General features: G+C 47.0%; 1 protein-coding gene across 1 annotated transcript in view; it reads right to left on the bottom strand.

Moving 5' to 3' along the window:
• Positions 1–9,704: 9,704 nt before the first annotated feature.
• Positions 9,705–25,970, bottom strand: part of LOC121531576 (growth arrest-specific protein 2-like) — a 31,742-nt gene continuing 15,476 nt past the window's right edge. The window contains exons 3-6 of the mRNA XM_045219639.1: positions 22,286–22,349; positions 16,687–16,969; positions 16,392–16,499; positions 9,705–10,964 (exon numbers count right to left, since the gene is read on the bottom strand). Coding sequence (XP_045075574.1) covers positions 10,755–10,964; positions 16,392–16,499; positions 16,687–16,969; positions 22,286–22,349 — 665 coding nt within the window. The 3' untranslated portion in view covers positions 9,705–10,754. The remainder of the gene's footprint in view (positions 10,965–16,391; positions 16,500–16,686; positions 16,970–22,285; positions 22,350–25,970) is intronic.

The raw sequence follows: 25,970 nt of genomic DNA, 5'->3' as shown, positions 1-25,970 counted from the left end.
TGCTTACCTATTGCAGATTCAGTCTTCCCAGCCTGGTGCAGGTCTACAACTTTGTTTCTGGTGTCCTTTGACAGCTCTTTGGTCTTGGCCATAGTGGAGTTTGGAGTGTGACTGTTTGAGGTTGTGGACAAGTGTCTTTTATACTGATAACAAGTTCAAACAGGTGCCATTAATACAGGTAACGAGTGGAGGACAGAGGAGCCTCTTAAAGAAGAAGTTACAGGTCTGTGAGAGCCAGAAATCTTGCTTGTTTGTAGGTGACCAAATACTTATTTTCCACCATAATTTGCAAATAAATTCATTAAAAATCCTACAATGTGATTTTCTGGATTTTTTTTTCTCATTTTGTCTGTCATAGTTGACGTGTACCTATGATGAAAATTACAGGCCTCTCTCATCTTTTTAAGTGGGAGAACTTGCACAATTGGTGGCTGACTAAATAATTTTTTTCCCCACTGTATAATATTATATAGAATATTACAAGTGACTTGACTCTTGAGACTGGCCTAGTTTGTGGAAAGGTTTTTGTTCTATACTGATCTCTAAAGTTTTTCTGTTTCAGGTTCCATGGAGAGGGAGGGGCTTCCCACTGTAATGGCTGCCCATCCTGCATGCTTTCTCTGAAGTGTTGGGCTCCACTATCACAGGAGTGTATTAACTACTGAGGGTGGTTGTATTGCTTCCTGTGTCAATCCCCTGATCAACAGTGATTCAGATTCTGTTCTATTTTTCTCCTCAGCCCTCTAATAAACGGACCCTGACCCTACAGCACTATGACCCTGACCTATGACCCTGACCCTACAGCACTATGACCCTGACCCTACAGCACTATGACCCTGACCCTACAGCACTATGACCCTGACCCTACAGCACTATGACCCTGACCCTACAGCACTATGACCCTGACCCTACAGCACTATGACCCGGACCCTGACCCTACAGCACTATGACCCTGACCCTACAGCACTATGACCCTGACCCTACAGCACTATGACCCTGACCTATGACCCTACAGCACTATGACCCTGACCCTACAGCACTATGACCCTGACCCTACAGCACTATGACCCTGACCTATGACCCTGACCCTACAGCACTATGACCCTGACCTATGACCCTGACCCTACAGCACTATGACCCTGACCTATGACCCTGACCCTACAGCACTATGACCCTGACCTATGACCCTGACCCTACAGCACTATGACCCTGACCCTACAGCACTATGACCCTGACCCTGACCCTACAGCACTATGACCCTGACCCTACAGCACTATGACCCTGACCTATGACCCTGACCCTACAGCGCTATGACCCTGACCCTACAGCACTATGACCCTGACCTATGACCCTGACCCTACAGCACTATGACCCTGACCTATGACCCTGACCCTACAGCACTATGACCCTGACCTATGACCCTGACCCTACAGCACTATGACCCTGACCTATGACCCTGACCCTACAGCACTATGACCCTGACCCTACAGCACTATGACCCTGACCTATGACCCTGACCCTACAGCACTATGACCCTGACCCTACAGCACTATGACCCTGACCCTACAGCACTATGACCCTGACCTATGACCCTGACCCTACAGCACTATGACCCTGACCCTACAGCACTATGACCCTGACCCTACAGCACTATGACCCTGACCTATGACCCTGACCCTACAGCACTATGACCCTGACCCTGACCCTACAGCACTATGACCCTGACCCTACAGCACTATGACCCTGACCCTACAGCACTATGACCCTGACCCTACAGCACTATGACCCTGACCCTACAGCACTATGACCCTGACCCTACAGCACTATGACCCTGACCCTACAGCACTATGACCCTGACCCTGACCCTACAGCACTATGACCCTGACCCTACAGCACTATGACCCTGACCCTACAGCACTATGACCCTGACCCTGACCCTACAGCACTATGACCCTGACCCTACAGCACTATGACCCGGACCCTGACCCTACAGCACTATGACCCTGACCCTACAGCACTATGACCCTGACCCTACAGCACTATGACCCGGACCCTGACCCTACAGCACTATGACCCTGACCCTACAGCACTATGACCCGGACCCTGACCCTACAGCACTATGACCCGGACCCTGACCCTACAGCACTATGACCCTGACCCTGACCCTGACCCTACAGCACTATGACCCTGACCCTACAGCACTATGACCCGGACCCTGACCCTACAGCACTATGACCCTGACCCTACAGCACTATGACCCTGACCCTGACCCTACAGCACTATGACCCTGACCCTACAGCACTATGACCCTGACCCTGACCCTACAGCACTATGACCCTGACCCTACAGCACTATGACCCTGACCCTACAGCACTATGACCCTGACCCTACAGCACTATGACCCTGACCCTACAGCACTATGACCCTGACCCTACAGCACTATGACCCTGACCCTAGACCCTACAGCACTATGACCCTGACCCTACAGCACTATGACCCGGACCCTGACCCTACAGCACTATGACCCTGACCCTACAGCACTATGACCCTGACCCTACAGCACTATGACCCGGACCCTGACCCTACAGCACTATGACCCTGACCCTACAGCACTATGACCCGGACCCTGACCCTACAGCACTATGACCCTGACCCTACAGCACTATGACCCGGACCCTGACCCTACAGCACTATGACCCGGACCCTGACCCTACAGCACTATGACCCTGACCCTACAGCACTATGACCCTGACCCGGACCCTGACCCTACAGCACTATGACCCTGACCCGGACCCTGACCCTACAGCACTATGACCCTGACCCTGACCCTGACCCTACAGCACTATGACCCTGACCCTACAGCACTATGACCCTGACCCTACAGCACTATGACCCTGACCCTACAGCACTATGACCCTGACCCTACAGCACTATGACCCTGACCCTACAGCACTATGACCCTGACCCTGTCCCTACAGCACTATGACCCTGACCCTACAGCACTATGACCCTGACCCTACAGCACTATGACCCTGACCCTACAGCACTATGACCCTGACCCTACAGCACTATGACCCTGACCCTACAGCACTATGACCCTGACCCTACAGCACTATGACCCTGACCCTACAGCACTATGACCCTGACCCTACAGCACTATGACCCTGACCCTACAGCACTATGACCCTGACCCTACAGCACTATGACCCTGACCCTACAGCACTATGACCCTGACCCTACAGCACTATGACCCTGACCCTACAGCACTATGACCCTGACCCTACAGCACTATGGCCCTGACCCTACAGCACTATGACCCTGACCCTACAGCACTATGACCCTGACCCTACAGCACTATGACCCTGACCCTGACCCTACAGCACTATGACCCTGACCCTACAGCACTATGACCCTGACCCTACAGCACTATGACCCTGACCCTACAGCACTATGACCCTGACCCTACAGCACTATGACCCTGACCCTCCCACAGCACTATGACCCTGACCCTACAGCACTATGACCCTGACCCTACAGCACTATGACCCTGACCCTACAGCACTATGACCCTGACCCTACAGCACTATGACCCTGACCCTACAGCACTATGACCCTACAGCACTATGACCCTGACCCTACAGCACTATGACCCTGACCCTGACCCTACAGCACTATGACCCTGACCCTGACCCTACAGCACTATGACCCTGACCTATGACCCTGACCCTACAGCACTATGACCCTGACCCTGACCCTACAGCACTATGACCCTGACCCTACAGCACTATGACCCTGACCCTGACCCTACAGCACTATGACCCTACAGCACTATGACCCTGACCCTACAGCACTATGACCCTACAGCACTATGACCCTACAGCACTATGACCCTACAGCACTATGACCCTACAGCACTATGACCCTACAGCACTATGACCCTACAGCACTATGACCCTACAGCACTATGACCCTCACGCACTAGCCCCTACAGCACTATGACCCTACAGCACTATGACCCTACAGCACTATGACCCTACAGCACTATGACCCTACAGCACTATGACCCTACAGCACTATGACCCTACAGCACTATGACCCTACAGCACTATGACCCTACAGCACTATGACCCTACAGCACTATGACCCTACAGCACTATGACCCTGACCCTACAGCACTATGACCCTACAGCACTATGACCCTGACCCTACAGCACTATGACCCTGACCCTACAGCACTATGACCCTGACCCTACAGCACTATGACCCTACAGCACTATGACCCTGACCCTACAGCACTATGACCCTACAGCACTATGACCCTGACCCTACAGCACTATGACCCTACAGCACTATGACCCTACAGCACTATGACCCTACAGCACTATGACCCTACAGCACTATGACCCTACAGCACTATGACCCTACAGCACTATGACCCTGACCCTACAGCACTATGACCCTACAGCACTATGACCCTGACCCTACAGCACTATGACCCTACAGCACTATGACCCTACAGCACTATGACCCTGACCCTACAGCACTATGACCCTACAGCACTATGACCCTACAGCACTATGACCCTGACCCTACAGCACTATGAGCTGACCCTACAGCACTATGACCCTGACCCTACAGCACTATGACCCTGACCCTACAGCACTATGACCCTACAGCACTATGACCCTGACCCTACAGCACTATGACCCTACAGCACTATGACCCTGACCCTACAGCACTATGACCCTGACCCTACAGCACTATGACCCTACAGCACTATGACCCTGACCCTACAGCACTATGACCCTGACCCTACAGCACTATGACCCTACAGCACTATGACCCTACAGCACTATGACCCTACAGCACTATGACCCTACAGCACTATGACCCTACAGCACTATGACCTCTCCTGTGAATTCCCGGATCAATATTTTAGTTCCGTTTCAATTGTTCTAGTTCCTAAACTGTCCCAATGTTCTATTTTTCATCCGTTTTTATGTATTATTTTCTCAACCCTCCTTCACGCCCCACTGCAACAAAACCCTGTCATTTATTTTGGTAAAGGCCCCTGATTTGGATTAACTCTTTTAGCCCCAATCACAGGGTGTGATTTTTAGCACTTCTAACCCCTCTAAACATTGTTTGAGCTACATATTTCAGGGTTTGTACCTTTTTTGGATTTGTCTTCTGCATCCATTGAGTACGGTTACATGCACACAATGTGACTATTGTGGGTAGTCTGATTAATATAATAGTTTGATTAAAACATTGACATGCTTTGCCTAATCCTGTTTATGCGGACATCTGAAATCAGGCTCCCTGATGGCACTGGTAAATGCAGGAAATCAAATCAAAATAAATGTTCTACCACAACGACCATGTTATTTTGGGGGAAGTATATTTGATTTCTAAAACGTGTACATTGCCGTCCAAACTCACTTCAATCGCGCTAAACAGGCGTGCGTTACCGGTGCTCACTTCAGTCGCGCTAAACAGGCGTGCGTTACCGGTGCTCACTTCAGTCGCGCTAAACAGGCGTGCGTTACCGGTGCTCACTTCAGTCGCGCTAAACAGGCGTGCGTTACCGGTGCTCACTTCAGTCGCGCTAAACAGGCGTGCGTTACCGGTGCTCACTTCAGTCGCGCTAAACAGGCGTGCGTTACCGGTGCTCACTTCAGTCGCGCTAAACAGGCGTGCGTTACCGGTGCTCACTTCAGTCGCGCTAAACAGGCGTGCGTTACCGGTGCTGTGTGCAGATCAGAAAACGTGTTTTTAATAGGTGTGTGTTTTCTTACATTTTTAAGATAATCAGAATAAGGTGTTTTTACATGACTATTGCATAATCTGCCTACTGCCACAATCAGTTTAACGTGGAATTATTCCTGTGAACGTACTCTGTGATAACCATTAGTCTGTGGTTGACGGGGACTGAGCTAGAGCGGCGTTTGAGATAAGAGTGGATCATTAAGGGGTCCGGAGCCGGGTCTGTAGAGTCCGAGTGGTTTGAGTTTTACTATTTAAAAAAACCCAAATCGGCTATGAGAAGCTGAGACAATCATGAACACGCACATGTAACCTGTTTTGACTTATGATGATCACAAGTCGTTCGGCGGAAAGGGGTAGGAGGTGTGCTGACCTGGCCGTACTCTGAATCGTATCTGTAGATTGTCAGTTGACGGACTGATTGCGCAACATGGAAGTGTTTTAAATATGCTTGAGGCTAGATTTTTAAAAAAATCTTAAAATATTTTAGCAGACGATTTTATCCAAAGCGACTTACAGTCATGCGTGCATACATTATTTTTTTGTGTATGGGTGGTCCCGGGGATCGAACCCCACTACCTTGGCGTTACAAGCGCCGTGCTCTACCGGCCGAGCTACAGAGGACCAAGATGTTTGTAATATGCTCATCTACATGTATAGACCCAAAAAAAATAACATGGAGCCGTGTGTGTTCTCAACTTGAAGTGGGCGGAAGAGTTGAACACCCAGTCAGGAAGGATGTGCGTCTGTCTTTCATATTTTTCCCCCCTACCCTCCTCCCTCTTGTTAGATACCATAATCCTATCGGAACAATTGCCCATATCCATCGATACTCATTTTGTCTGAGTACTCTGCACACCCCAGTAAAGGGCTTCTTCTACAGAAGATCGTAGGAAATCCCAGGACAGGGTCTATAATACTACTCTCCCCTCACTTCTCCTACAGTGAAGACTCCCTCACCCTACAGTTGGTGTCGGCAGCAGTGTGTTTTATCTCCTGTGTGAACGACCTGGTGTCTTCTACACTGAACAGGGCTATAAACGCAATGTGTAAAAGTGTTGGTTTCGTGAGCTGAAATAAAAAGATCCCGGAAATGTTCCATACGCACTTAAAGCGTATTTCTCAATTTTGTGCACAAATTTGTTTACATCCCTGTTAGTGAGCATTTCTCCTTTGCCAAGATCATCCACCCGCATGACAGGTGTGGCATATCAAGAAGCTGATTAAACAGCACGATCATTACACAGGTGCACCTTGTGCTGGGGACAATAAAAGGCCACTCTAAAATGTGCAGTTTTGTCACACAACGCAATGCCACAGATGTCTCAGGTTTTGAGGGAGCGTGCAATTGGCATGCTGACTGCAGGAATGTCCACCAGAGCTGTTGCCAGAGAATTTAATGTTAGTTTCTCTACCGTAAGCCGCCTCCAACGTTTTAAGAGAATTAGGCTGTACGTCCAACCGCAGACCATGTGTAACCACGCCAGCCCAGGACCTCCACATCCAGCTTCACCTGCGGGATCGTCTTGAGACCAGCCATCCGGACAGCAGATGAAACAGGAGTATTTCTGTCTTTAATAAAGCCCTTTTGTGGGGAAAAACTCATTCTGATTGTCTGGGCCCTATGCCCACCCATGGCTGCGCCACTGCCCAGTCGTGAAGGCCATAGATTAGGGCCTAATGAATATATTTCAATTAACTGATTTCCTTATATGAACTGTAACTCAGTAAAGTTGTTGCATGTTTCGTTTGTTTGTTCAGTATAGTTGAATGGTCTGTTCTGGGCCCAGTTTCCCAATAGCGATGGAACTGGGTGTTTTAATGATGCATATGACATGTAACGTGCGTTTCCCAAAACACCACGCAGAGAGAACGTTCACTAAGTGCGTTCACGAAGTGTCTACTGATAGGATCATCTTTCTCCATTAAAATCTTAACCTTAACATAATTATTTCACAATACCGATGACGGAATCAGCTCTTAGAGTTAACCACCTACGGCTGCAAATAGAGGCGGTTTATTCTAACGCTTATACCCAATAAAATGCACTGAATCACAGACTTGACACATTGTTCACGTTAGGTTACATATCAAATATATTGAGACAAATTACAGACAGTAGCCTTCAAGTAGCAAAATATAATTCAATTGATTTAACATGAAATGTATTTCAATATGATTAAAATGGGTCTATCGCCTACTCTTCATATTTTAATGCAGTCATCGTTTTGCATTTGAAGCAGATGTTTGTACGTCGCCTGTTTGTATAAATTGCAAAGATACTGGCATTTTAGTATTTGTAGTCAACTTTGTTCTGAAGTTATCGGCGGCCACATACGGATAAACCATGTGATTCTAGGCGGATGTTTAGCGGAGATCTGTGTATAAAGTGACGCGGCAGAGCAACAAAACCCCGCGTTTAGCTGTTCTCAGAGTGGTCCGAGGCAGTTTATTAGATTAGGAGCGTTTTAACAATGGTTTTGGGAAACCGCTCGGAAATTGTATGATGCTCCTACGAAGGTTTTAACGATTAATTTAGCCTTAAAATGCTTTTGGGAAAACCGGGCCCTGTTCTGTTTAAATGATTCTCTTCTAATGTTCCGTTCTTTTTTTAAATATATTCAATAAAGTTGTATTATAACATGGATGTGTTGTGTTGGTGATTGTATATGTATTGTAGTAGTTCGTGTGAATAAAGTGATGTTATTGAATTCTATTTGTTCCTGGTTAGTTCATAGTTCTCATCCGTAATGTAACCCGGCAGTGATCTGTCTGTACTACCAAATAACATGGGATGAAGGATATTGACTTCAATTTTCATGCGGTTGTAAAACAGGTTAAATTTTAATTGTGAATAAAAGAGGATTAGAGTTTATTGGAGGTTGCGCTGGTGGTTGGTTGAGTGAAGGTCGGTTAGTCTGGTTTCACAAGGCTTCTTGGAACATGTCAGTGCCAGTCATCACGTTGTAATGGATGGCCATTGGCAGTACTGTAACTTACCAGTAGGGGTCAGTAAAGTATCAATCAACACTAGTCTTGTCCACCAGGCAGCTCTCAAGCAATTTGCCAGAGGATAAGGTTGAATGGACACACATCTAAGTTATCGTAGATAAACCATACAATACATGTTATCTGGATCAGTCATATCGCCATTCACATATATACATTTTTATCTCGATCATTTTATCATATCGCCATTCACATGAATTAAAGTAAATATTCTACATTTGATTGTCTCTTTAATCCTCAGAAATAATCTTCTCACAATAATGACGTTAATAGTGTTCCTTAACAAATTAGCAAAAGCTTTTAACTTCAAACAGGAGAGCCCCAACTAGCTAGTGAAAAGATAACCACTCATAATAGCATATTGCAGAAAGTAATAGACATTACAGAGAAATCCATAAATCACCAATCAATACAAACACATCCTACGTATAGCTATTCATATTAGTCAGGACTTTTAACATAGGTCTAGTAGCATTATTTTAAACGTATTTTAAATGTTGACTTCCATTAGAATTAATGGTGGAACTTTTTGGTCTTTAAAGCAAAATCTCAAGCCAGAGACAAGTCCCTGGTCATGGTAACCAGTACGCCTGTACTTTGACAGATAGTGAAGGAAACGGTGTGATTACATGAATACATTTAAAACCCATTGTTTTAGCCATGATTATCTTTCCTTGTTGTAGTGTAGCTGCATATTCAGAAGAGAAAAAAAAGGAAAGGAGAAACATGATTGGTGGAACGGTAGGAGGAACGTGATTGGTGGAACGGTAGGAGGAACGTGATTGGTGGAACGGTAGGAGGAACGTGATTGGTGGAACGGTAGGAGGAATGTGATTGGTGGAACCATATGAGATAAACCATGATTGGTGGAACCGTAGGAGAATCCATGATTGGTGGAACCATAGGAAGAACATGTCCAGATTCAGCTGTACCAGTATCCAGTCATTATTCAGAATATATACCCATTATTACAGAAGTCATACTTTCACACTATTAAATGATTGAATGCTAAAGTCAAACAAAATACACACAAGGTAACATTAGAAAACGTGCTTTTAGTACCAAATATACCAGCTTCAATCCCAGGCTAAAAATTATTGTCAAAATGATTGCATAGATTATTCTCATAGGCTGGAAATGCAAATCAAACAGTCACCATGACGCTAGTCTGCCGTGACCGCTAGGACAGGGGATATATACCTGCTGGCCACTGTCTGTTCTGCAGCTCAGGTGGGCTGGCTGTGGCTTACATCAACTAGAAGAGATACTGTACAAGCAACTGGTTGGAATTACACTGCGTCAGCTGGCTTTGCTCTCTGTGTCACTGTCATTTCAATCAGTTTAGCTAGTTGGGAAAGGCAAGAGGTCATTTCCTCAGGTCCTCATGAATGTCTTTACGTTGTGGTAGTAGGCGGCCATCTTTACTTGTTGTTGTGGTAGTAGGTGGCCATCTTTACTTCTTGTTGTGGTAGTAAGCAGCAATCTTTACTTCTTGTTGTGGTAGTAGGCGGCCATCTTTACTTCTTGTTGTGGTAGTAGGCGGCCATCTTTACTTCTTATTGTGGTAGTAGGTGGCCATCTTTACTTCTTGTTGTGGTAGTAGGCGGCCATCTTTACTTCTTGTTGTGGTAGTAGGCCACCACCATCCTCACCTTGCTCAAACTGATCCCCTTGGTTGAAGTGCCAGTTGAGTTCTTGCTGCGGTAGTGTGCGGCCATCTTTATTTCTTTTTGCGGTAATGTGCGGCCATCTTTACTTCTTGCTGCGGTAGTGTGTGGCCATCTTTACTTCTTGCTGCGGTAATGTGCGGCCATCTTTACTTATTTTTGCGGTAATGTGCGGCCATCTTTACTTCTTGCTGCGGTAGTGTGAGGCCATCTTTACTTCTTTTTGCGGTAATGTGCGGCCATCTTTACTTCTTGCTGCGGTAGTGTGCGGCCATCTTTACTTCTTCTTGCTGCGGTAGTGTGCGGCCATCTTTACTTCTTGCTGCGGTAATGTGCGGCTACCACCAGGTAGCTGTCTGCGGTGAGGTCCTTGGTGTTGGGGGACTTGGGGGACATGGGAGAGGTCTTCCCCTCCACTCTGGAGATCTGGAGTATCCGACATGGGTCGTGTTTCAGCATGTAGCTCTCAAAGGTCTCCCAGCCTCCTCCCACACGCACCATCACATGCTTGTTGTGTAGCATCTAGGAGAAGAATAAGATTATTTTATTGTCCAGTCAGTGTTCACCAATGGTCAATGCCAATTTGTGTTCTGCTTAATCCCAGACAAGGCGAATAACAAACATTTGTGAAAACGGAGAAAATCTTTAGCTGACAACAGTATTCTTTCTTGGTGTAGTACAGGGGTATTCAAATCCCAGCCTGGAGTTCCATAGTACTGCTGCTGTTCTGTTCTACCTGATCATTCCTTGCACTGACCTGATGTCCCAGGTCTAAATCAGACCATGATTAGAGGGGAAGAATGAAAATGGCTTTGAGGTCCAGATTTGAATTTGCCCGTGTAACAGTGTTGCTTCTGTCCCTCTCCTCGCCCCTACCTGGGCTTGAACCAGGGACCCTCTGCACACATCGACAACAGTCACCCTCGAAGCGCCGTTACCCGTCGCTCCACAAATGACGCGGCTCTTGCAGAGCAAAGGGAAACAACTACTTCAAGGTCTCAGAGCGAGTGACGTCACCGATTGAAATGCTACTAGCGCGCACCGCTAACTAGCTAGCCATTTCACACCGGTTACAGCTAGTGTGTCCTGACTGGTTGCATCACCACCTGGTATGGCAACTGCTCTGCTTCCAACCGCAAGGCACTACAGAGGGTAGTGCGTACGGCCCAGTACATCACTAGGGCCAAGCTTCCTGCCATCCAGGACCTCTATACCAGGCGGTGTCAGAGGAAGGCCCTCAAAATGGTCAAAGACTCCAGCCACCCAAGTCATAGACTGTTCTCTCTGCTATCGCACGGCAAGCAGTACCGGAGCGCCAAGTCTAGGTCCAAGAGACTTCTAAAGAGCTTCTACCCCCAAGCCATAAGACTCCTGAAAATTTTTACATTGACATTGTTAGTCATTTAGCAGACGCTCTTATCCAGAGCGACTTACAGGAGCAATTAGGGTTAAGTGCCTTGCTCAAGGGCACAGACAGATTTTTCACCTAGTCGGCTCGGGGATTAGAACCAGCGACCTTTCGGTTACTGGCACAACGCTCTTACCCACTAAACTACCTATAAACTAAGCTACATCTGTAACATGGCACTACTGTAAACACTACTGCTGCCTGCTACCATCTGTAACACGGCACTACTGTAAACTACTGCTGCCTGCTACCATCTGTAACATGGCACTACTGTAAACACTACTGCTGCCTGCTACCATCTGTAACATGGTACTACTGTAAACACTACTGCTGCCTGCTACCATCTGTAACATGGCACTACTGTAAACACTACTGCTGCCTGCTACCATCTGTAACATGGCACTACTGTAAACACTACTGCTGCCTGCTACCATCTGTAACACGGCACTACTGTAAACACTACTGCTGCCTGCTACCATCTGTAACATGGCACTACTGTAAACACTACTGCTGCCTGCTACCATCTGTAACACGGCACTACTGTAAACACTACTGCTGCCTGCTACCATCTGTAACACGGCACTACTGTAAACACTACTGCTGCCTGCTACCATCTGTAACATGGCACGACTGTAAACACTACTGCTGCCTGCTACCATCTGTAACATGGCACTACTGTAAACACTACTGCTGCCTGCTACCATCTGTAACATGGCACTACTGTAAACACTACTGCTGCCTGCTACCATGTGTAACATGGCACGACTGTAAACACTACTGCTGCCTGCTACCATCTGTAACATGGCACTACTGTAAACACTACTGCTGCCTGCTACCATCTGTAACATGGCACGACTGTAAACACTACTGCTGCCTGCTACCATCTGTAACATGGCACTACTGTAAACACTACTGCTGCCTGCTACCATCTGTAACATGGCACTACTGTAAACACTACTGCTGCCTGCTACCATCTGTAACATGGCACTACTGTAAACACTACTGCTGCCTGCTACCATCTGTAACATGGCACTACTGTAAACACTACTGCTGCCTGCTACCATCTGTAACATGGCACTACTGTAAACACTACTGCTGCCTGCTACCTCCAACACGACACTCAATCAAGCCTGAATGGAAGGAGCAAGTTAGTGTATGGCCCATAGAATTACAAATATAATTTAATAGGATCTCTGTGGTATGGCCTGTCCTCTTCTATACACAATAGACCCCTCTCTCTCTCTCTCTCTCTCTCTCTCTCTCTCTCTCTCTCTCTCTCTCTCTCTCTCTCTCTCTCTCTCTCTCTCTCTCTCTCTCTCTCTCTCTCTCTCTCTCTCTCTCTCTCTCTCTCTCTCTCCACTGTCTCTCTCTCTCTCCACTGTCGCTCTCTCTCTCCACTGTCTCTCTCTCTCTCCACTGTCTCTCTCTCTCTCTCTCTCTCCACTGTCTCTCTTCTCCAATAAAATGCTTTGCTGACAGGCCACTAGGACACCTGTTCACCCCCAGGCTCCCCTCTCTCTCCTTGTTACAAGCCGGGGTCCCCCTGTCTCCCATCACCATAGAGTCATGATTGAAAAGGCCTCTGTGCCAAAAGCCCATTATGTCCCTAGTCACAGTGCCTGAGGGGGCACACATTCATGATTGGAACCAGTGCCCTGCAATTGGCCTGTTGATTGATTCTGTTAAAGAGGCTTATAAATGTTTGATGTTAGAGAGAGAGAGAGAGAGAGAGGGAGAGGGAGAGAGAGCGAGGGGGAGAGAGAGAGAGAGAGAGGGGGAGAAGGAGAGAGAGAGAGAGGGGGAGAAGGAGAGAGAGAGAGAGAGGGGGAGAGAGAGAGAGAGAGAGAGAGTTGTTTGGGAATCAGTACTTTACTATTCATATTTTTGACAACTTTTACTTTTACTTTACTATATTCCTAAAGAAAATAATGTACTTTTTACTCCATACATTTCCCCTGACACCCAAAAGTACTCGTTACATTTTAAACGCAGAAAAATTGTTTAATTCACACATTTATCAAGATAACATCCTCTGATCTGGCGGACTCACTAAACAAAAATGCTTTGTTTGTAAATTGGACTGTGGCCCTGGCTAAAAATGGTGCCATCTGGATTGCTTAATGTAAGGACTTTAAAATTCTTTATACTTTTACTTTCGATACTTAAAAGGTACACTATGCAAAAATCACGCCACCATTTCCTGGTTGCTAAAATTCTAAGTATATTTTAGCAATTACATTTACTTTTGATACTTCATATTATATTTAATATTATAGCTTTAATTTATATTTAAACCAAATTACTTTAGACTTTTACTCAAGTATGACGATTGGGTACTTTTTTCCACTGCTGTAGCTAGCTGAGAACCAGAGTGAGATGGAGGGTCACACCTTCTAGAACCTTCTGGAACCTTCTGTGACCTGCTGGAATTGTGTCTACCAGGCAGACAGCAACAGACGTTTCATTCCATCCAACACTCTAGAGTCTAAGAAGGCTCATTCTTGGAATCGAACAGTCACGGACAAAGAAGAATCAAGACTTGCCTTAGTTGTGACTTGTCCTTGGTTGCTCAGCAACTCTCATGGATGGTTGAAAGATACGTTGTCTATCGTACCAAAGGCAGCCACATAATTCTGGGTTCATCCTCTGTACGGTAGAAAATATTTTCTTAAAGAAAGTGACAGTTGAGGGCACTGTCAGACCAAAGGGTTTATTTTCAGACCCTGAACACTGGTCCATATTCATCAAAACCAGGCTAACATACATCCTTTGTCTTATTCTGCGTTTGTGATCCTCACAGAGCTATCCGTCCAGAAACCGTGATACTGTGAGATACCAGTAGGGGTCCTTCTAGAGTTTATTGTCAGCACAACTTGAATTACAGTCCAGATCCTCTTTCCACACCATCGTCATTCTTAGACATGTGAATCCTGGTTGGGGGTTGCCAAGTAACCAAGATCACAAGGACACCAATGCTACCTCACCAATCTGCACTTGTCAATAGACTTCATTCTTGCAAGGCAGGTGGCTTAGTGGTTAAGAGCGTTGTGCCAGTAACCGAAAGGTCGCTGGTTCTAATCCCCGAGCCGACTAGGTGAAAAATCTGTCGACGTGACCTTGAGCAAGGCACTTAACCCTAATTGCTCCTGTAAGTTGCTCTGGAAAAGAGTGTCTGCTAAAATGTAAACGTAAGGCACATTTTGCAAGGTCTGTTTGAGGCACAGTATTTATTTACATAAGAACGTTTATATTTTATGTAAACGAGGAAAGGAGTAAGAATAAATGCAAATTAGGGGCAATAGCTCATTGGCAACAATAACTGCATATGCATTATATCGTAAAGTATCTTTGGGTTTTTAGAAAAGGGCTACAAAAATCCTATGTATTATTTATCAAGCCTGTTGATCCTGAGGGCTCTCTTTTCCCAGTACAGTGGGTGAACCAGAACCACATCAACCCTGGCTGGCTCATAGAGGTAGAAAGAGGAGTCTACATGGATATAAACCATTTTAATAATAATAAGCCATTTTAGCAGACACTTTTATCCAAAGCGACTTACAGTCATGCATGTATACATTTTTCTGTGTGTGGGTGGTCCCGGGGATCGAACCCACTACCTTGGCGTTACAAGCGCCGTGCTCTACCAGCTGAGCTACAGAGGACCACATGGACGATACAAGGACGAGTCCTCTTTCTATCTCTATGGACCAAGAGACAGACACTGTTGGAATACCATCACCAGTAAATGAAACCTCACAGCAGCAGAGGAGCTGCTACCAGCAGAGACAATGGGATGTCTGTTATCCCACAGTCAGGCAGTCCAAATATCAACACACTGCACTGTGACTGTGTGTGTGTGTGTGTGTGTGTGTGTGTGTGTGTGTGTTTGTGACTCAGTTCACATTGAGATGAGAAACATTATTGTTGGTGAACTGAAAACCCCCATCTAACTCCAGCCTGGATAAATCCTGCCAAAAGTGAAAGGTCAATAAACAACAATGTCCTGGGAAAAGTGGGTCAGCCAAAATCCTGACTCATCAAATTCAGACTCATCAAATTCAGACTCATCAAATACAGACTCATCAAATTCAGACTCATCAAATCTCAGAACAAGGAGGAAAGAGTGGGTTTGCTATGAGGACAGAATAGTCATTCAACAGCCATCTGTAGTCATCAATGGTCTATGGACACTGAGGAGCAATGGACCTCAGTAAGTGATGAAGTAATATTAATATCTGGCGTATCAATATAATATTCACAGCAATACGAAACACCACAACCCCAGTGTAAATCACTTACAGTACAAGCCAGCCCTGTGCAAATTATTTACACCAGATTTCAACGCTTCAGATTTGATCCCACCCAACGAAAAACATTTGGTCAAAGCTATTTTGGCAGGTACAGTCCAAGCCCAATTTAAAATCCAGCTGCTGTTAGCTATGTGGCTGAACCGTGCACAGCTTGAAAATCATGTTACAAAAACCAGGCGTTTGTGCCAGAGAAAGTGAGTAAAAAGATGAGGAGGAGGAGGTTGTACCCACCCGGATGAAGAGCATCTTCTCGCCAACACGGTAGCGGCCCTGGGCTTGTCTCTCCACACAGAACTTATTGGGACACTTGCAGGGAGGGTCCTCAGAGATAAGCTTCACCTGAGACGCACGCACACGCACACACACACACACACACACGCACACGCACAACCAAACATAATTAGATTAGTAGGGAAGTCAATCCAACAACCCCCCCAAAATTCCTGGTAATCCTCATAAATCCCCACAAATTGAAAAGATCAACATAATTGTATGTAATTGTGTTAACCTTGTGTACCCTACTCACAGCCTCATCCAGCAGCTTCCCTGTGCTCTTCTTGCTAGACGACAAGCACTTGGTTGGAGAGGTGGATGTGGGGGTTGGAGAGGGGGATGTGGGGGTTGGAGAGGGGGATGTGGGGGTTGGAAAGGGGGATGTGGGGGTTGGAGAGGGGGATGTGGGGGTTGGAGAGGGGGATGTGGAGAGGGATGGGGAGGGAGAGACAGGTGAGGGTGGAGGTAGAGATACTTTCTCCTCCTGTTCTATCTCCTTCTCCAGCTTGATAAGCCCTGGAGGCTCCACGTTGTACCTAAAGAAGAAGACAATAGGATAACACTTTACATTAAAGCATACATTATAGTGGCCTGGGGTGGTCTGGGGTCAAATACATTATAGTGGCCTGGGGTGGTCTGGGGTCAAATACATTATAGTGGCCTGGGATGGTCTGGGGTCAAATACATTATAGTGGCCTGGGATGGTCTGGGGTCAAATACATTATAGTGGCCTGGGATGGTCTGGGGTCAAATACATTATAGTGGCCTGGGGTGGTCTGGGGTCAAATACATTATAGTGGCCTGGGGTGGTCTGGGGTCAAATACATTATAGTGGCCTGGGGTGGTCTGGGGTCAAATACATTATAGTGGCCTGGGGTGGTCTGGGGTCAAATACATTATAGTGGCCTGGGGTGGCCTGGGGTCAAATACATTATAGTGGCCTGGGGTCAAATACATTATAGTGGCCTGGGATCAAATACATTACAGTGGTCTAGGGTGAAATTCATTACAGTGGTCTAGGGTCAAATACATTACAGTGGCCTGGGGTCAAATACATTACAGTGGTCTAGGGTCAGATATATTATAGTGGCCTGGGGGGGTCTGGGGTCAATAATAATAATAATAAGGGTCAAATACATTATAGTGGCCTGGGGTGGTCTGGGGTCAAATACATTATAGTGGCCTGGGGTGGTCTGGGGTCAAATACATTACAGTGGTCTAGGGTGGTCTGGGGTCAAATATATTATAGTGGCCTGGGGTGGTCTGGGTTCAAATACATTATAGTGGCCTGGGGTCAAATACATTACAGTGGCCTGGGATGGTCTGGGGTCAAATACATTATAGTGGCCTGGGGTGGTCTGGGGTCAAATACATTATAGTGGTCTGGGGTCAAATACATTATAGTGGCCTGGGGTGGTCTGGGGTCAAATACATTATAGTGGCCTGGGGTGGTCTGGGGTCAAATACATTACAGTGGTCTAGGGTGGTCTGGGGTCAAATACATTATAGTGGCCTTGGGTCAAATACATTACAGTGGCCTGGGATGGTCTGGGGTCAAATACATTATAGTGGCCTGGGATGGTCTGGGGTCAAATACATTACAGTGGCCTGGGATGGTCTGGGGTCAAATACATTATAGTGGCCTGGGATGGTCTGGGGTCAAATACATTATAGTGGCCTGGGGTGGTCTGGGGTCAAATACATTATAGTGGCCTGGGGTCAAATACATTACAGTGGCCTGGGATGGTCTGGGGTCAAATACATTATAGTGGCCTGGGGTGGTCTGGGGTCAAATACATTATAATGGCCTAGGGTGGTCTGGGGTCAAATACATTATAATGGCCTAGGGTGGTCTGGGGTCAAATACATTATAATGGCCTAGGGTGGTCTGGGGTCAAATACATTATAATGGCCTGGGGTCAAATACATTATAATGGCCTGGAGTGGTCTGGGGTCAAAACCACTGCCTTTGGATCATATATACATTGCATTCGGAAAGTATTCAGACCCCTTGACTTGTTCCACATTTTGTTATGTTACAGCCTTACTCTGAAATGGATTAAATAATAGTTTTTCCTCATAACTCTACACACAATACCCCATAATGACCAAGCGAAAACAGTTTTTAGACATTTTTGCAAATTAATGTAAAATAAAAAACAGAAATATCTTATTTACATGAGTATTCAGACCCTTTGCTATGAGACTCGAAATTGAGCTCAGGTGCATCCTGTTTCCATTGATCATCCTTGAGATGTTTCTAAAACTTGATTGGAGTCCACTTGTGGTAAATTCAATTTATTGGACATGATTTGGAAAGACACACACCTGTCTATATACAGTGAGGGAAAAAAAGTATTTGATCCCCTGCTGATTTTGTACGTTTGCCCACTGACAAAGACATGATCAGTTTTAATGGTAGGTTTATTTGAACAGTGAGAGACAGAATAACAACAACAAAAATCCAGAAAAACGCATGTCAAAAATGTTATAAATTGATTAGCATTTTAATGAGGGAAATAAGTATTTGACCCCTCTGCAAAACATGACTTAGTACTTGGTGGCAAACCCTTTTGGCAATCACAGAGGTCAGACGTTTCTTGTAGTTGGCCACCAGGTTTGCACACATCTCAGGAGGGATTTTGTTCCCTCCTCTTTGCAGATCTTCTCCAGTCATTAATGTTTGAGGCTGATGTTTGTCAACTTTCGAACCTTCAGCTCCCTCACAGATTTTCTATGGGATTAAGGTCTGGAGACTGGCTAGGCCACTCCAGGACCTTAATGTGCTTCTTCTTGAGCCACTCCTTTGTTGCCTTGGCCGTGTGTTTTGGGTCATTGTCATGCTGGAATACCCATCCACGACCCATTGTCAATGCCCTGGCTGAGGAAGGAGGTTCTCACCCAAGATTTGACAGTACATGCGCCCCGTCCATCATCCCTTTGATGCGGTGAAGTTGTCCTGTCTCCTTAGCAGAAAAACACCCCCCAAAGCATTGTTTCCACCTCCATGTTTGACGGTGGGGATGGTGTTCTTGGGGTCATAGGCAGCATTCCTCCTCCTCCAAACACAGCGAGGTTGAGTTGATGCCAAAGAGCTCAATTTTGGTCTCATCTGACCACAACACTTTCACCCAGTTCTCCTCTGAATCATTCAGATGTTCATTGGCAAACTTCAGACGGCCCTGTATATGTGCTTTCTTGAGCAGGGGGGACCTTGCGGGCGCTGCAGGATTTCAGTCCTTCACGGTGTAGTGTGTTACCAATTATTTTCTTGGTGACTATGGTCCCAGCTGCCTTGAGATCATTGACAAGATCCTCCGTGTAGTTCTGGGCTGATTCCTCACCGTTCTCATGAATCATTGCAACTCCACTCAGGTGAGATCTTGCATGGAGGCCCAGGCCGAGGAGATTGACAGTTCTTTTGTGTTTCTTCCATTTGCGAATAATCGCACCAACTGTTGTCACCTTCTCACCAAGCTGCTTGGCGATGGTCTTGTAGCCCATTCCAGCCTTGTGTAGGTCTACAATCTTGTCCCTGACATCCTTGGAGAGCTCTTTGGTCTTGGCCATGGTGGAGAGTTTGGAATCTGATTGATTGATTGCTTCTGTGGACAGGTGTCTTTTATACAGGTAACAAGCTGAGATTAGAGCACTCCCTTTAGAGTGTGCTCCTAATCTCAGCTTGTTACCTGTATAAAAGACACCTGGCAGCCAGAAATCTTTCTGATTGAGAGGGGGTCAAATACTTATTTCCCTCCTTAGAATGCAAATCAATTTATAACATTTTTGACATGTGTTTTTCTGGATTTTTTTGTTGTTATTCTGTCTCTCACTGTTCAAATAAACCTACCATTAAAATTATAGACTGATCATTTCTTTGTCAGTGGGCAAACGTACAAAATCAGCAGGGGATCAAATACTTTATCCCTCACTGTAAAGTCCCACAGCTGACAGTGCATGTCAGAGCAAAATCCAAGCCATGAGGTCGAATAAATTGTCCGTAGAGCTCAGAGACAGGATTGTGTCGGACAGATCTGGGGAAGGGTACCAAAAAATGTCTGCAGCATTGAAGGTCCCCAAGAACACAGTGGCCTCCATCATTCTTAAATGGAAGAAGTTTGGAACCACCAAGACTCTTCCTAGAGCTGGCCGCCCGGCCAAACTGAGCTATTGGGGGAGAAGGGCCTTGGTCAGGGAGGTGACCAAGAACCCGATGGTCACTCTGACAGAGCTCCAGAGTTCCCCTGTGGAGATGGGAGAACCTTCCAGATGAACAACCATATCTGCAGCACTCTACCAATCAGGCCTTTATGGTAGAGTGGCCAGACAGAAGCCACTCCTCAGTAAAAGGCACATGACAGCCCGCTTGGAGTTTGCCAAAAGGCACCTAAAGACTGTCAGACCATGAGAAACAAGATTGTCTGGTTTGATAAAACCAAGATTTAACTCTTTGGCCTGAATGCCAAGCTTCATATCTGGAGGATACCTGGCACCATTCCTACGGTGAAGCATAGTGGTGGCAGCATCATGCTGGACAGATATTTTTCAGCGGCAGGGACTGGGAGACTAGTCAGGATCGAGGGAAAGATGAACGGAGCAAAGTACAGAGAGATCCATGATGAAAACCTGCTCCAGAGCGCTCAGGACCTCAGACTGGAGCAAAGGTTCACCTTCCAACAGGACAAGAACCCTAAGCACACAGCCAAGACAACGCAGGAATGGCTTCGGGACAAGTCTCCGAATGTCCTTGAGTGGTCCAGCCAGAGCTCGGACTTGAACCCGATCTAACATCTCTGGAGAGACCTGAAAATAGCTGTGAAGCGACGCTCCCCATCCAACCTGACAGAGCTTGAGAGGATCTGCAGAGAAGAATGAGAGAAGCTCTCCAAATACAGGTGTGCCAAGCTTGTAGCATCATACCCAAGAAGACTCGAGGCTGTAATCGCTGCCAAAGGTGTTTCAACAAAGTACTGAGTAAAGGGTCTGAATACTTACGTAAATGTGATAAATGTGATAGTTTTTTATTTGTAATAAATCTGCAACAATTTCTAAAAAACAGTTTTTGCTTTGTCATTATGGGGTATTGTTTGTAGATTGATGAAAGAAAAGAAACGATTTAATCAATTTTAGAATAAGGCTGTAACGTAAAAAAAAAAGTGGAAATATTTAAGGGGTCTAAATACTTTCCGAATGCACTGTACCATTGCAGCATGGGGTTGAATCTGTCCCACCACTATTTCAGCAAACTCTCTCCTCTCCATCTCTCCTTTCCATCTCTCCTCTCCATCTCTCCTCTCCATCTCTCCTCTCCATCTCTCCTCTCTATCTCTGCTCTCTATCTCTGCTCTCTATCTCTCCTCTCTATCTCTCCTCTCTATCTCTCCTCTCTATCTCTCCTCTCTATCTCTCCTCTCTATCTCTCCTCTCTATCTCTCCTCTCTATCTCTCCTCTCTATCTCTCCTCTCTATCTCTCCTCTCTATCTCTCCTCTCCATCTCTCCTCTCTATCTCTCCTCTCTATCTCTCCTCTCTATCTCTCCTCTCTATCTCTCCTCTCTATCTCTGCTCTCTATCTCTGCTCTCTATCTCTGCTCTCTATCTCTGCTCTGTGCAATAAACTACAGATATGTTAGAGAGGACTGCCAAACTCCTTTAGAATTAATTTTTATTTTTACAATATCGTTTCTAAGAGGATGTAATCAAAGGATAATTAAATAGTAAATAAATAATTACTGTAAGTACACATGCACGTAATATATAACGCACATACAAATTCAATTCAAATTGAAGGCTTTTTAACTGAATAATGTCATAAAGGGAAAGAGTGAAAACCCCTCATCCATTGTTCTTACCGAGATGCTATCCTTCCCAGTTGTAGGAGACAGAGACACACTTCCCGTGGCTGTTTGTGAAGAACTAAAGGGACAAATCAATATTAAAGAGTGAATGATCTTCACCGTATTCCTTGCGACACATCTCAATGACAGGATGGTAATATTATCACTGTCACATTGACACTGCAGTGATGTGGGAAAGTGGTTTAGAAGTCTTACCTACATGCCAGTGGGTATGAGAGGAAATGACAAGTGTCGTTTGTGATAAGTGGTGATTGGGTTATTGATATTGGTGTGGTAGCGTGAGGTGAACATGAGTGTGGGCTCAAAACAGCTACAGAAAATATGTTTTAAGATCAACTATCAGGAATTTCACACAAGACTAAATTACATTTCCACAACCACAGTGCCAGGCAGTAGATGATTGATGGGCATGTTAAGTGACACAGCACACCATGCATGATGACAGCAATAGTTCTCCAAACCTGTTGTCGTATGCTACACCTGATGACGCACTATTCAATCCATCACAGGGATAAAAGAAAGAGAGGGAACAGGATAGTTAGCTAGCTACCCTGTTGATACCCTGTTGATACCATGTTGATACCATGTTAATACCATGTTGCTACCCTGTTGATACCATGTTGCTACTCTGTTTATACCATGTTGCTACCATGTTGTTACCATGTTGATACCATGTTAATACCATGTTGCTACCCTGTTGATACCATGTTGCTACTCTGTTTATACCATGTTGCTACCCTGTTGATACCCTGTTGATACCCTGTTGCTACCCTGTTGCTACCCGGTTTATACTCTGTTGATACCCTGTTTCTACCCGGTTGATACTCTGTTGCTACCCTGTTGATACCATGTTGCTACCCTGTTGATACCCTGTTGCTACCCTGTTGATACCCTGTTGCTACCCGGTTTATACTCTGTTGATACCCTGTTGCTACCCGGTTGATACTCTGTTGATACCCTGTTGCTTCCCGGTTGATACTCTGTTGATACCCTGTTGCTTCCCGGTTGATACTCTGTTGATACCCTGTTGATACCCGGTTGATACTCTGTTGCTACCCTGTTGCTACCCTGTTGATACCCTGTTGCTACCCGGTTGATACTCTGTTGATACCCTGTTGCTTCCCGGTTGATACTCTGTTGATACCCTGTTGCTTCCCGGTTGATACTCTGTTGATACCCTGTTGATACCCGGTTGATACTCTGTTGCTACCCTGTTGATACCCTGTTGATACCCGGTTGATACTCTGTTGCTACCCTGTTGATACCCTGTTTCTACCCGGTTGATACTCTGTTGCTACCCTGTTGCTACCCTGTTGCTACCCTGTTGCTACCCGGTTGATACCCTGTTTCTACCCGGTTGATACTCTGTTGATACCCTGTTGCTACCCGGTTGATAACCTGTTGTAACCCTGTTGATAACCTCTTGATATCATGTTGATAACCTGTTGTAACCTTGTTGTAACCCTGTTGATACCCTGTTTTAACCCTGTTCTAACCCTGTTTCTACCCTGTCGCTACCCTGTTGATACCCTGTTGTAACGCACAGTGGTTGTGACCATACTACTAGCCTTGGATGGACAATCAAGTTCTATTCTATTCAATTAAATTCTAATAAATTCTAGTCTATTTGTAAGTTATCCATCATTTCACCTAATAAAATGTCTAGGGGCCAGCTGGCTGGGGTTGAAAGCAGAGCGGAATAAACCAATCATCAGCCAGAAAACGGGCAGGAGAGAAAACATGAGAATGGTCTGTACCTCTACCGCTGACATGGCCTCATCACTCTGGTTTAATAGGTACATACCTGCTAGGTATTCTGATGCATCTGTGATCATCTTCACATTACGTTAGACAAACAGCCTGACGTAGGCTACAACAGTGTAAAAGAGAGCAACACAAAACTCCCCACTGTATGACTGCATACTGAGTGAAACATTCACATAACTTTCTCTCTCTCCAGCCAGCTAACGCCCCACTGTCTTCTCTTGTTTCCTGGGACGGTCTGTACAGTGAACGGCTGTTTAAAATGCACATAACAGTCCATATCAGTAATCTGGTAAGCCAAGACAGTCACAGCGTTCTCAGGACACAGCCTGCTGTCCAAGTGAGTATTGTGTGAAGTCAGGGTATTGTGGGTATTGTGGGTGTAGTCTGTGGACAACAGAAGAGGAGCTGGTGTACAGAGACAGGAGAGGAGAGAGGAGAGGGAGGGAGAGGAGAGGGAGAGAGGGAGAGGAGAGAGAGGGAGAGGAGAGGAGAAGGAGGGGGAATGGAGAGGAGAGGAGGGAGAGAAGAGATTGAGAGGAGAGAAGAGGATTGGAGAGGAGGGGGAGGAGAGGAGGGGAGAGAGAGGAGGCCTGGCCTCTGTCTGCGCTGTAAGTGAGTCTGTCTGCTGGGGAAGAGGGGGAGAGGGGGACAGGGGTGGGAGAGTGGGGGGACAGGGGTGGAGAGAGTGGGGGAGGGGTGGGGAGAGAGGGGGACAGGGGTGGGGAGAGAGGGGGACAGGGGTGGAGAGAGGGGGACAGGGGGTGGAGAGAGGGGGACAGGGGTGGAGAGAGAGAGGGGGACAGGGGTGGGGAGAGAGGGACAGGGGTGGAGAGAGGGGGGACAGGGTGGAGAGAGAGGGGGACAGGGTGGAGAGAGAGAGGGGGACAGGGTGGAGAGAGAGGGGTACAGGGGTGGGGAGAGGGGGACAGGGGTGAGAGAGAGGGGGACAGGGTGGAGAGAGAGGGGACAGTGGTGCAGAGAGAGGGGACAGGGAGTGGAGAGAGGGGAACAGGGGTGGGGACAGTGGGGACATGGGTGGAGAAAAGAGTGGGACAGGGGTGGAGAGAGGGGGACAGGGGTGGAGAGAGAGGGGGGGATAGGGGTGGAGAGAGAGGGGAACAGGGTGGAGAGAGAGAGTGACAGGGTGGAGAGAGAAGGAGACATGGGTGGAGAGAGAGGGGACAGGGGTGGAGAGAGAGGGGGACAGGGTGGAGAGAGAAGGACAGGGGTGAGAGAGAGGGGGACAGTGGTGGAGAGAGAGGGGGACAGGGGTGGAGAGAGAGGGGACAGGGGTGGAGAGAAGGGGACAGGGGTGGAGAGAGGGGGACAGGGGTGGAGAGAGAGGGGGACAGGGTGGAGAGAGAGGAGGAACAGGGGTGGAGAGAGAGGGGACATGGGTGGAGGAGGGAGGACAGGGGTGGAGAGAGAGGGGACAGGGGTGGAGAGAGGGGACAGGGTGGAGAGAGAGGAGACATGGGTGGAGAGAGAGGGGGACAGGGGTGGAGAGAGAGGGGACAGGGTGGAGAGAGAAGGGGACAGGGTGGAGATAGGGGGACAGTGGTGGAGAGAGAGAGGGGACAGGGGGTGGAGAGAGGACAGGGTGGGGACAGTGGGGGACATGGGTGGAGAGAGAGTGGGACAGGGGTGGAGAGAGAGGGGACAGGGGTGGAGAGAGAGGGGACAGGGGTGGAGAGAGAGGGGAACAGGGGTGGAGAGAGAGAGTGACAGGGGTGGAGAGAGAGGAGACATGGAGTGGAGAGAGAGGGGACAGGGGTGGAGAGAGGGGGACAGGGGTGGAGAGAGAGGGGAACAGGGGTGGGGAGAGTGGGGGACATGGGTGGAGAGAGAGTGGGACAGGGGTGGAGAGAGAGGGGGACAGGGTTGGAGAGAGAGAGTGACAGGGGTGGAGAGA

The sequence above is a fragment of the Coregonus clupeaformis genome, unplaced genomic scaffold, assembly GCF_020615455.1.
Source record: "Coregonus clupeaformis isolate EN_2021a unplaced genomic scaffold, ASM2061545v1 scaf2555, whole genome shotgun sequence".
NCBI lineage: Eukaryota > Metazoa > Chordata > Actinopteri > Salmoniformes > Salmonidae > Coregonus > Coregonus clupeaformis.
The sequence above is the reverse complement of the archived record's forward strand: the minus strand, read 5'-3'. Positions and strand labels throughout refer to the sequence as shown.